We start from the raw sequence: 13,151 nt of genomic DNA on the forward strand, positions 1-13,151 counted from the left end.
AATGCTATATCAGCAAATAACTCTGCAATTTGTTGACACCAATTTTGTATTCCCCTGATAGGTTTGGGACTATGAGACTGGAGATTTTGAGCGTACCCTGAAAGGTCACACAGACTCTGTACAAGATATCTCCTTTGATCAGAATGGCAAGCTGCTGGCATCCTGCTCTGCTGATATGACCATCAAGCTTTGGGATTTCCAGAGTTTTGAATGCATTCGGACCATGCATGGTAAGTGTCAGTTTCCTTTTTAGGATGTGGGGGGTTGCAGGTGGCAGTCCTAACAGCAGAAATGTCCTTTTTATCTAGTAGATAAAAAAATAATTTTCTCCTGTAAATTGCATTTCGATTGGAAATCGACTTCATAAGTATAATAGTGAATTTCACTCATCACTGTCAAAAACAATAATTTGAAGACCAAGGAATATGTTTCATGTGTCACAGTGCTTTTGGCAATGTTTGAAACAGTTATCATATTTTAAGGTGAAGGTCTACTCAAGTAACCTATATGAGGTTACTGCTTGAAGCTGCATTTGCATTGACATGATGGTTTATTGTAATGTTCATTTAGTGTTGTTTAACACTCTGAAATGGTGCAAGTCACTGTGTGAGAAAGTAATTCTGGTGTCATGTCCTGAACTATATTTCTTTTCTGCAAGGCTACCCCCTCTCTCCTTAAGATAGTCGTCTTAGTATACAGTTTGAGCAAGACTATTTTTGTACTCCATTTCCTTCTAAATAAAGGCCAGTATTCCATTTGCCCTCTGTGTTATCCAAGTACCTGCAGTAGTTTTTTGTAATTAATACATGAGGACTCCCCAATCCCTCTGTATTGTAGCTTTCTGCTATCTTTCTCCATTAAAATAATTTTCAGCTATTCTGTTCATCATCCCAAAATACGCAATCTCCCTGTCTCACTGGTTTTTGAGCACACATTTAATATCTCTCCTATGCAAGCTCTTCACGACATCCTCACCACTTGCTTTTCCACCCATTTTGTCATCCAACAGCTTGGCTCTAGTGCTTTCCTCATCCATGTCATTGAGATTTTATTGATATCTACGCAAACGAGCTCCCGCTTCCCTTCCTGATTGCCCTCGCCCTCGCCCTCTGCAAATAATTGTGTCCCTACCTGTAATCCTGTGGCACTCGACTAGTTACAGATGGTTAATCTGAAAATGCCCTGCTTGTCCCAGCTCTAATCGGTTAGCCTGATTTCTGTGTGGTCTCAACTCTGTCTGCTTCTGAAACCCTTAACCCCCCTTTACTATGAAAAGAATCTATCGTCACCCTGAAGACTACGCACACTCAGAAAATGATTTCTTATCTAACTAAAAAGCAAAACCTCCTTATTCTTGAATGAGTCCCTATATTCTAGTCTCTCACCAGAAGTATTCTCTTGAAATCAACCCTGTCAGATACCCGAAGGGTATTATGTTTCAATAAGATCATATCATTCTTTTAGAGTGCGATAGCTAAGACTCTGGTCAACCTATTTCTTCATGGAATAACCGTTTCATCCTAGGGATTGATTGGGCTATCGTGTCTGACATATATTTCTTACACAGCTATATCCTTTTTCAAATAAGGAAACTAGAATTTTCCATGACATTGTGCTTTTTTGAAAGATTTTATATATTTGCAATTAATTTTTCCTACTTATTCATAAGACTGTGATATGTCAAAGCAGATGTAGGCTTTTTGGCCCATCAAGTCCACCCCACTATTGAATGAGATCATGGCTAATCTGATCTTTTATGTGAACTTTATCTCCATGCCTTGATTCCATTACTGATTGAGATAGACATTTTCAGTCTTGAATATATTTCATGAACGAGCCTCATTAGGTCTCTGAGAATTCCACAGATTCGTGACCCTCTGACAGAAGAAGTTCCATCTTGACGATGAAAATATGCCCCACAAGTTGCCCATTGAGTGCAAGCCAACCTATTCAACTTGCCGTCACAAGGAAATGCTTTCTTACCAGGATCAACCTTGAAGATTGAGGGTAGAGTGGTAGACATTGTTTACTTTGACTTAGTCAATCCTTTAAGTTTCTGCCTGGTAGTTTAATTGGTAGACTTTAGATCACATGAAATTCAGGGTGATCTTGCCAGTTGGATACAAAAATGGCCTATCGATCAGAGACCGTGCAGAGGGTGGTTTTTCAGACTAGGCCTGTACTGGGTTTTCTTTTGTTTATCACTTATATAAATTTGGATGAGAATATAGGAGGCATAGTTAACATGTTTGTGGATGACACCGAAGTTGGTGGTATAGTGGAAAAAGGTTATCTAAGATTACAAACTAATCTTGATCAATTGGGTCATTGAGCTGAGGAGTGGCTGGTGTGTAGTTTGGATAAAAATGAAGTATTGCATTTTTGTGAAACAAAGAAAGACGGGGGCTTAGTTAATGGCAGGACCCTGTGTAGTGTTGTAGAACACAGACATAGATTCAAGTACATAATTCTTTGAAATTTGCGTCACATGGAGCCGGAGTGATGGAGATGTTTGGCGCACTTCATTGTTCAGACATTTTGAGTCTGAGTTGGGACTTCATGTTGAGGCTGCATAGGACATTGGTCACGCCTCTTCTGGAGTACTGTGCGCATTTCCGGGCACCCTGCTGTTAAATTGGTGAGGGTTCAGAAAAGATTGACCAGAATGCTTCCAGGAATGGAGCGTTTAGGTTATGAAAATAGGTTGGATAGGCTAGGACTTTTTTCACTGGAGCATAGGAGTTTGAGGACTAACCTTAGAGGACTATGGTGACTTCGAATGTGTTTATTAAAGTGTAAAAAAAGTATAGCTAAAGTATTTTGGGATATATCTGAAATTTCTAAGACAGTGAAGATTTTTCAAAAATTACTTGAAAAATTTATTCTCCTGGGCACGATAGTGCTAAGAATATTCTGAATATTAAAGTGTAGAGTGTGCTCTAGTTTCTCGATGCATTTTATAAGTTAAATACTTTGTGCACGGTAGTTAAAAATAATGGAACTACGCAGGAGAACAGCGAAAATGTTAAATGTGGGCATCATTTACCAGGGTTAATAATGAATCCAGTTCAAAATTTCTTTTCCTTCAGATTCTGTCTGTATTGTTACATGATTGTGGCATTTTGGGTTTTTTGATCCTACTCTTAAATCTGTTTCCTTTCAGGCCATGATCATAATATTTCATCAGTAGCTATCATGCCTAATGGAGATCATATAGTGTCTGCTTCAAGGGATAAAACCATGAAAATGTGGGAGGTGCAAACAGGGTGAGTATCCAAAGAGAGTGCATTCACATTAATTTCAACTTTAAATTTAGAAACATTATATTTTAGACACAGTTGTAGATAATCTGCTAATTGAAAATTGTGTAGAATTTCAGGTGTGCAGTTTCTCATTAAGTTAGTATTTCTTCTGAAATGTACTCAGAGGGCTTGCGTGTTTGTCCTGGAAAGAACTTTGCAATATTACGATGGAGTAAAGTTGCTAGACGAATGTAAATTGTCATTGTAAATATTTGTGTAGCAATTTTCTGTCCATTACATGAATGAAGCTAATCTTCACACCATACTCAAATCACTATCTGTTGAAACTGTCTGCCTTGAATTCCAGCAACGCAATATTTTCTGTCAAAATTCGTGACTTATTTTGCAGTTATTCTTTAGTTTGCATACTGAAATAGGTTCATTCAGTGGTATATGAGCTTTTTAAATATGTTGACAGCTAAATCCACTTCATACTTTAAACAGTGCTCAGTGAATTTGTGTGGAATATTAGGTTGTTTTTAGGTATTGGTTGGACTGTTTGATTCAGTTTTTGTAAGGGAAATGAATGTTCATTGTTCGAGTTAGTCACTTGACAAACTTTGATGCTATCTTTTTAATGAAGCCTCGAATCATTTTGGCTGCTCTTTACAAAAACAAAAGTGATAGCAGTACCTCAAAGTGCAGGTAAATAAAGGCATTGAAAGCTTCTAATATTTGTGGGTAATTTAAGTAACTTGATTGTCTCTGTATTAATGGGTACCGTGTACTGTCAGTAATTAGTGTTATATAGTTAAAATATGTTCATTGTCAAGGTTGATGTCTGGAATGGGACTGTAGCTAAGACCAAGAGCTTCAGGAATTTTCTTCTATGTTGCCAAGCAACAAAGGACAGGGAGAAATTTAAAATTCAAAAATATTTTCTTGGAGTAAATGTTTCCTGATGTAGAGTTAGTGAAGAGAGGTTGTCAATATAGAACTACAGCAGTGAGGGGATGGGTTAGAGGAAAAGTGTGTAACCACTGAATGCTTTGCTGAAGAGTGTGGTTGAGGTACAGACTTTTGCATCTTTTAAGGAAAAGTTTGATTATTTGAAGTGAAATACATTTATAAGCTTTGTGGTAAGGAGGGGTATTTTTAAGTTATTTTTAAATGATTAGAATGCTGCTTATATCAATGCAATTCAGAGTGAAATTTAAAATCCCTATTGGTGACTTGGATTTCCTGGCTCTGGTGCTGCACAAAATATTACTTTTAGTATTTGAACTTCCAATAACTTAAATATTCACAAGATATCTTGTAGGATATTGAGAGCTCTGCTGCTCCCACTCAGTTAGTTCCAGCTACGTGGAAGCTAAAAGTTTTATTTCAAAGGGGACTAAGTTAGGTGTCAAGTTGCAAACTTTGACAGAGTATATTCAGTTTGGATGCTTTCTTATAAACCACAAATTTGATTAGTTATTTACAGTGCTGTGGCTAAAGTTTGAAGATTTTGGATAGAATACGTTGGGGGCTCATTCGATTGACAACTTGCTGAACATGAAACATAAATGTCAAAGACTTGAAATTATCTATTACTTACCTCCTTGGCGTAATCAGGGCATTTGATGAAATCCCTGAAGAATAAACATCAGAATGCATATGTTGAAGAATATTTCTAAACATATAAGCAGAAACAAAGCTGATGGATTTCTCTTGCTATAATTCTTAGATAGTCATACCTGTAACTTCTTGCTCACAGTTATTGTGTGAAGACTTTCACGGGACATAGAGAATGGGTGCGTATGGTCCGACCCAACCAGGATGGTACTCTGCTGGCCAGCTGTTCCAATGATCAGACTGTCCGTGTATGGGTAGTAGCTACAAAAGAATGCAAGGCTGAACTTCGAGAGCATGAACATGTTGTAGAATGTATTTCCTGGGCACCAGAGAGTTCCTACCCAACCATTTTGGAAGCAACTGGATCTGAGGTAAGATCCCTAGAGTTGGAATGGTTTGGTTAAAATCTGAAGCCACGATTCAGATCCAAAACATCTTCATTGGAAAGAAAATTGTTTGCTTAACTATCAAAAACTTAATGCACCAATTCTTGAATAATCTACATTGTATTGTGAGGAAATGTGAAGTGTAAAGGTGACCCAGAATCTCTCAAATTCTGATAAAAAGATGGTGGCTGGCAACATATCTGGTGACTTCAGTACAGTTGGACCAAGTGATGTGCTAGGTCGAAATAGATCAAAACTTATTTGAATTCTGACGTACTGTAAAATTTTAAATTCCATTTGTTCCATACTGTAATAAAGCCTGGTGTTTGACCGATCACACAAGTATATCTTGTTTGTCTTCTGCAAATTGGATTGAGAATTCCCAAATTAATTCTAAGATTGAAATAAGTAAATTGATTGCATTTGCAGTCAAGAGGTTTCATTGTGGGATTGATCTGTATTAAAGGACAGTTTTTAATGGAACAGTATGGAGTTGATAAAGTTCGTGTTTCTAAAGTTTAAAGGCTTAATAATTGAGTTTCTTCTTTCAGTGTATCAGATTTTTTTGCAATAATGTAATCAGTTACACAAGGGTCTGCACCCATTTTCATTTGAGGACAATATTACGATCACTTTGTCAGGTATAATTGGCAGCAAGTGACCTCTGACTATGGAGTAATCTGTAGCTTTAATTGAGCTTGGAACAAGATACGCCAATAAAGCCACCTTCCTAAAAGCTTTCTAAATGACTTGAACCACAGCTGGAAAGAAAAATCCAATCTAATGTTTTTAAAGAGATGAAAGTTGTATGTTTTCATTTATTTCACTTTTGGATGTGCTAACTTTTACAGTTAAATTTTGTTCGTGAAGTGAGGATGCTAAGCTGAATGAGAGGCCTTTGTATACGCAGCATTGCTTTTCGAGCAATGAATCTTTGACTTCGGCTGTTAGGAGTTCTACTAAGTGGGTGTGAGGTTGGCAGTGTTCTATTAACGAGCCTGCTTTCCTGATCCAAGGTTTTTATTGGTTGAATGAAAAAGAACATACATTTTTCAGTCATTTTGCAATTGGCTACCAAACTTGCAGATTTTTAAGTACCTTAGCTAAGAAATTGAGCTTCAAAGTTATAGTAGTTTCAGCCGGGTGATAGGTCAAGTCCTAAGGCAAGAGATTTTCCATCTCTGGTCACTGAGTAAGAGTAAAATCTCTTTTTGAATGTGCTGCTTGACTTGGTGTGCAAGAGAATTCTGTTGGCTTTGAAGCTTGCATCCAATTAGCTTGAAATACATTTGTGGCTAAAATACTGCTTTGAGTGGGAATATATCCCCAAAGCTTGGCTAGAAGAGAGACTTTGTCAAAATTAAAATAGCTAATGACTGCATTTCACTATTTTGTTAATTAGTATTGAAGATGTGCATACCACTTCAAAAGCTACTTATCATAATGGTTCTTTGATCTTTTACAAAGCGCTTTAAATTGCAAATCAGCAAAGTAGCTCCAATTCTGTTTGGAAGCCAATCACCTGTGGTAGATGACCAACTAAAAGCCTGTTTGAATGTTCTCGAGTTGGATTTTTGAGCTTCATACAAATGCCATTGTGAAAAGTCCACTGTCTTTTATGTACCTTCTGCTATAAAATCCACTGGTCACATGTCAAATTAATCCACTCAAACAGAATCTTACTGTAGGCAAAAAAATTTGATTTGTTTTAAAATTGATGATGGACCTTGAGCTATAATCCACTTAAACCCAAATGATCATAGATTCATAGAGATGTACAGCTTGGAAATAGACCCTTCGGTCAAACCCATCCATGCTGACTTGTTATCCCAACCCAATCTAGTCCCACCTCCAAACCCTTCCTGTTCATATAGACCTGCAAATGCCTTTTAAATCTTGCAATTGTACCAGCCTCCACTTCCTCTGGCAGCTCATTGCTTACACGTATCACCCTCTGCGTGAAAAGGTTGCCCTTTAGATCTCTTTTATATCTTCCCCTCGCACTCTAAATCTATGCCCTCTAGTTCTGGACTCCCCCAACCCAGGGAAAAGGCAGTGTTTATTTATCCTTATTCATGCGCCTCATAATTTTGTAAACCTCTATAAGGTCACCCCTCAGCTACAGGGAAAACAGCTTCAGCCTCTCTCTATAACTCAAATCCTCCAACCTGGCAACATCCTTGTAAGTCTTTTCTGAACCCTTTCACAACATTTTTCCAATGGGAAGGAGACAAGAATTGCACACAATATTCCAGCAGTGGCCTAACCAATGTCCTGTACAGCCACAAAATGACCTCCCAACTCCTGTACTCAATACTCTGACCAATAAAGGAAAACTTACCAAATGCCACCTTCACTATCCTATCCACCTGTGACTCCACTTTCAAGGAGCTATGAACCTGCACTCCAAGATCTCTCTGTTCAGCAACACTCCCTGTGACCTTGCCATTAAGTGTATAAGTCCTGCTAAGATTTGCTTTCCCAAAATGCAGCATCTCGCATTTATCTGAATTAAACTCCATCTGTCCCTTCTCAGCCCAATTGCCCATCTGATCAAGATCCTGTTGTAATCTGAGGTAACCTTTGCTGTCCAATACACCTCCAATTGTGGTGTCATACGCAAACGTACTATACCTCTAATGCTCACATCCAAATCATTTATGTAAATGACAAAAAGTAGTGGACCCAGCACCGATTCTTGTGGCACTCCACTGGTCCTCCAGTTTCAAAAACAGCCCTCCACCATCACCCTCTGTCTTCTACCTTTGAGCCAGTTCTGTACCCATTTGGCTACTTCTCCCTGTATTCCATGAGATCTAACCTTGCTAACCAGTCTCCCATGGGGATCTTGTCCAATGCCTGACTGAAGTCCATATAGATCACATCTACCACTCTGCCATCATCAATCCTCTTTGTTCTTCAAAACATTCAATCAAGTTTGTGATTTCCCACGCATAAAGCCATGTTGACGATCCCTAATCAGCCCTTGCTTTTCCAAATACATGTACATCCTGTCCCTCAAGATTCCCTCCTACCTTAATTCCTAAAAGCAGGTCACGTTTTGCACCCCCTTTAGTAGGTACATCCACATACTGAATCAGAAAATTGTCTTGTATGCACTTAACAAATTCCTCTCTATCTAAACTCTAAACACTATAGCAGTCCCAGTCTGTTTGGAAAGTTAAAATCCCCTACCATAACCACCCTATCACTCTTACAGATAGCTGAGATCTCCTTACAAGTTTGTTTCTCAATTTCCCTCCAGGGGGTCGATAATACAATCCCAATAAAGTGATCATCCCTTTCCTATTTCTCAGTTCCACCCAAATAACTTCCCTGGATGTATTTCCGGGAATATCCTCCCTCAGTACAACTGTAATGCTATCTCTTATCAAAAATGCCACTCCCCTCCTCTCTTGTCTCCTTATCTGTCCTCCCTGTAGCATTTGTATCCTGGAACATTAAGCTGCCAGTCCCGTCCATCCCTGAGCTATGTTTCTGTAATTGCTATAATATCCCAGTCCCATGTTCCTAACCATGCCCTGAGTTCATCTACCTTCCCCATTAGGCCCCCTGCATTGAAATAAATGCAGTTTAATTTTAATCCGGCCTTGTAACTGCCTACCCTGACTTGTTTGTTTGTTTGTTTATTTGTTTGTCTCGCTTCTGTTCTCAACTGTACCAGTCTGGGATTGATCTCTTTCCTCACTATCTCCTGAGTCCCTCCCACCCACCTTAATAGTTTAATTCCTCTTGAGCAGATCTAGCAAATCTCCCTGCCAGTATATTAGTCCCCTTCTAATTTAAGTGCAATCCGTTCTTCTTGTACAGATCACTTCTACCCCAAAAGATATTGCAATGATCCAAAAATGTGAATCCTTCTCCCAAACACCAGCTCCTCAGCCATGCATTCATCTGCTCAATCCCACTATTCCTGCCCTCACTAGCTCATAGCACCAGGAGTAATCCAGATATTACTACTTCCGAGGAACTCATTTTTAAATTCCTGCTTGACTCTCTCTAATCTCCCTTCAGAATCTCAACCCTTTTCCCTTCCTATGTCTTTGGTTCCAATGTGAACAAATACTTCATTCTTCTCTAGTTGCACCACCAAACAGGTATCAATAAACTCATGGTGCCTTAAAAATGTTAAGGACCTGATTGGTGCTGATGCTGAGCTTTTCCCTTCAGTAATTTCAGAGGTATCAGTCAAGTTTTGAAAGTGACAACTTCAAAATGTCATTGTTTGAGAGTTATTGAGAATTACACCATCACATTCATTGATCAGTTCAATGTACTTTGTGGCATGTCATCCAAGTAGTTAATTATCAATACAAATCTACTAGAAGGGTAAACTAATTGCCCACCCCTTATCTGAATGCAAAATGGAGGGTTCTTTTTTGTAAAATTTAGACTGGGAGCAATGGTTTGAGGTTGGTTCAAATGTTTGCTTGTTCTACACATTGACATGTGAGGCGAACGTTCTTTGGTTCAGATAAGTGCTTTTTCTAAAGCGCCTTCCTTTGTTTCGTTGAACTCGTTTTGTCATCTGAGGTTCCAGGAAATGTAGATTTTTACTTCGATCAGGATTTTTGCACAGCTTTTTTAACTGTGCAATCAGCAGCACCTCTTCAATTCTGCACATGAGCAGAATAATGTTGAAATGCGGAGCTGTTGTCAATAGGTGTACACTTCCCTGTGGGGTTCATTGTTGAAATGCCCTCAATCAAGTAGAACTAATGAAAATTTGCCCTCTATGCCAGTAGACTTAATGTAAAAACACTTGACAAGTTGCATCTTGTTGTCAAATGTAAAGGTTTTCACCAGCATGATTCATCAGTAGCCTTTCTGCTTCGAATAACCTAATGTATTTATTTGTAGAATGCCAGAATTCTTTTTAAGATATGATGATCTAGCTCATGTTAATATTGGTAGAGTCTGATCCGAAAGTAAAACCTGACTTGAGAGACTGTGGGTTTATTTTTGCTATTTGTTCAGTGGCTGACCACCATAGTTACATATCCACAAGAGGCTGCCAGTCCACTTCAATCACAAAAGGAAAACAAAAAGCACACACTACAATCTACAAGTATTATTTGAAACTAGTAGAAAATGAAGATTGCAGATGCTACAGATCAGATTAGAGTGTGAGATGCTGGAAAAGCTCAGCAGGTCAGGTAGCATCAGAGGAGCAGGAGAATCGACATTTCAGGCATAAGCTCTTCAGGAATGAAGAGCTTATGCCTGAAACGTTGATTCTTCTTCTCTGGTGCTGCCTGACTTGCTGTGTTTTTCTAGCACCACACTATTGTTTGAAACTATCTTGAATCAAGCATCAAATGAAGATTCCATCTTTTTAGCCTTAGCCTTCTGAGGTTTGAGTATTTTGTAAGATTCACTTAGTCTCCACTTTAAAGCTCCTTATTCAGTTGGCATGTCTGAAATTGGTTTTTGAAACCATCTTAACTTCTAAAGACTTTCAGAGCAAGTATGGGTTTTCTGAATCCTCTCCTTCCCGTAGTTTTTGGCTTCTGGAGTATTCTTGTCTACCACTCACTGTATTGCTCCCCAGGTAAATAATTTCCTTTAATATAAGACTGAGAACTTTGGTCATTGTACGAGGAGTATAAAAGCATTGTTCTTAACTGTAACTAATTTCCTCGCTCTCAAATGTTTCATATCTTACGTTTCTTCCTGTAACCCTAGTTAGTTGATCTTACCTAAAGAAAAGCATGCTTTAATCCTAAATCCAAGGAGATTCGACGTTTCGGGCATAAGCCCTTCTTCAGGAAAGGAGGAAGAGAGCTTCAAGGAAGGCATCCTTGCAAGAGGATTCGCAGTAGGTTAAAATCTTCGAGGAGAAAGTGAGATCAGAGCTGAAAGTGTGTTGCTGGAAAAGTGCAGCAGGTCAGGCAGCATTCAAGGAACAGGAGATTCGACGGTTCGGGCATAAGCCTGAAGAAGGGCTTATGCCTGAAACGTCGAATCTCCTGTTCCTTGGATGCTGCCTGACCTGCTGCGCTTTACCAGCAACACATTTTTAGCTCTGATCTCCAGCATCTGCAGACCTCACTTTCTCCTTTAATCCTAAATCATCAGTTTACTGTATCTATAGTGTTAGGAAGATGCTTGAGATTTTGGTCAGAAAAACTGGAGAAAAAGAATTAAATTTTTAGACTTACCGAGTGTGATTACTTCAAAATAAACTGTTGAGAGTTCACTTGAAACCTTTTTTTTAAAAAAAACAAGACTACTTGGGACAAGCCATGACTGATGATAGCTGCTTGTTTTGAAAATCTTTCTGGGACTGTGTTTGAACATTAGCTTGATTTTTAGCTGATTAGGCTGCATGAGGTGACTGAGTGGGCAAGAGGCCTATTGGGAGGCAGCTATCCTGTTCATCTTTAGCATGAACATGAAAGTATCGTATGAAGCCACAATCTAGAGTATCTCTTTCTCGTAGCCCTCGATGATTTTGAATTTGTCATAATACAATCCGTTGAGCACTCTATCACCAAGGTTGCAATTAAATTTAATTGCTGCCCTGTTAGATGATTGAGATCTGGACAATTAATTATACCGACCTTATACAATTTTTAACATATACTTCAGTCAGAGTCATAGAGCTGTACAGCATGGAAACAGATCCTTGGGTCCAACTTGTCAATGCCAACCAGCTATCCTAACCTATCTAGCCCTATTTGCCAGCACTTGGCCTATATCCCTCAACCCTTCCTATTCATATACCCATCCAGATGCATTTCAAATGTTGTAATTTGTACCAGCCACCTCCATTTCCAGCAACAAAGAACCCATTCTACTCAGTATTGTAGATTTACAGCAAGGTTACACTTAAATGTTTTGCACTTGTCTGGTCCAATGCTGTGAGCTCTCCAACTCCGATTCCTCCAAAGTCAACTGTGAATTTCGCTGTTAATCTTTCCTAGATTCACTCTGATGTCCAGAGATGTTTGAACTCGCAACAACAAAGGCAGTAACTGTGTAGATTCACTGCTATATCAGACAGCAGTGTAAGTTTCTTTCTCTCGCCATGTGGCCCCTGCCTTTGTATTTCTTCCTCCTTTTTTAAACTGTTGTTTTGATCTTCTTTTCCCCAAAGTTCCACAACAATAAAACGGTAATTGCTCCTGGAATTTGAGGAAATCACCTCTCAACATTTAAAATATCCCAAAGGAGCAGCTCTTAGTCACAATTTTTTTCAGTCCTGATAAGTACAATATGAAAAACTTCAACCTCATATCTCTTATTAGCAATGTTCAGTTACAACTTGGCATATAAATGCATATGGTTTATGTAGTTTTCTTTTAATGGATTTTTTGGCAGAAATACCAATGACTCCTGAACCACCTCTATCCACCACTTCTGAGCCCTCCAGTGCTTCTGTGCTGTCACATTGTTTGCCTCACAGTGGCACTGGATGAATTGTGATTTTATCCACCTAAATGCTGTGGAGACAATAGAGTTTGTCATCGTCTTTTGACTTATGTCATCAACTGCATCCAACTCCTAGGCCCCACTGTCTGAGGTTGAAGCAAACCCCTCCCAACTTTTGCAATTTAATATCCTGTTCATCACAATAGACTCCCAGTAACTTGAATATATAAATAGTGGAGACCTGAAAGAGGAAATGCTAGATGTGCACCAGTCAGCTTTTATGGAAGAAGAACCTCGGTTGATGACCCTAAACTAGTCAAGATGCTGCTCGACTTGCTGGGTATTTCTACCATTTGTTTTTATCACAAACATACCATGTCACAGCTGAAGTTCCTATTCCTTTTGTTCCTCATGACTTTATTTCTTCGATGGCCAACCTACATATTCTAGTTTCAACTCCTCCAAAGATTATTACTTACCCATACCTGTCCTTGTGCACCCTAATTAAGTT

The 13,151-nt window shown here is 38.8% G+C and overlaps 1 protein-coding gene across 3 annotated transcripts in view; it reads left to right on the forward strand.

The window, feature by feature from the left end:
* The window catches only part of LOC132830472 (lissencephaly-1 homolog), an 80,245-nt gene that overhangs the window by 56,300 nt on the left and 10,794 nt on the right, over positions 1-13,151 (forward strand). For all 3 annotated transcript variants that reach the window (XM_060848220.1, XM_060848219.1, XM_060848218.1), the window contains 3 exons: positions 62-230; positions 3,164-3,266; positions 5,002-5,230. In XM_060848220.1, coding sequence (XP_060704203.1) covers positions 62-230; positions 3,164-3,266; positions 5,002-5,230 — 501 coding nt within the window. The remainder of the gene's footprint in view (positions 1-61; positions 231-3,163; positions 3,267-5,001; positions 5,231-13,151) is intronic.

The sequence above is a fragment of the Hemiscyllium ocellatum genome, chromosome 31, assembly GCF_020745735.1.
Source record: "Hemiscyllium ocellatum isolate sHemOce1 chromosome 31, sHemOce1.pat.X.cur, whole genome shotgun sequence".
Lineage (NCBI taxonomy): Eukaryota > Metazoa > Chordata > Chondrichthyes > Orectolobiformes > Hemiscylliidae > Hemiscyllium > Hemiscyllium ocellatum.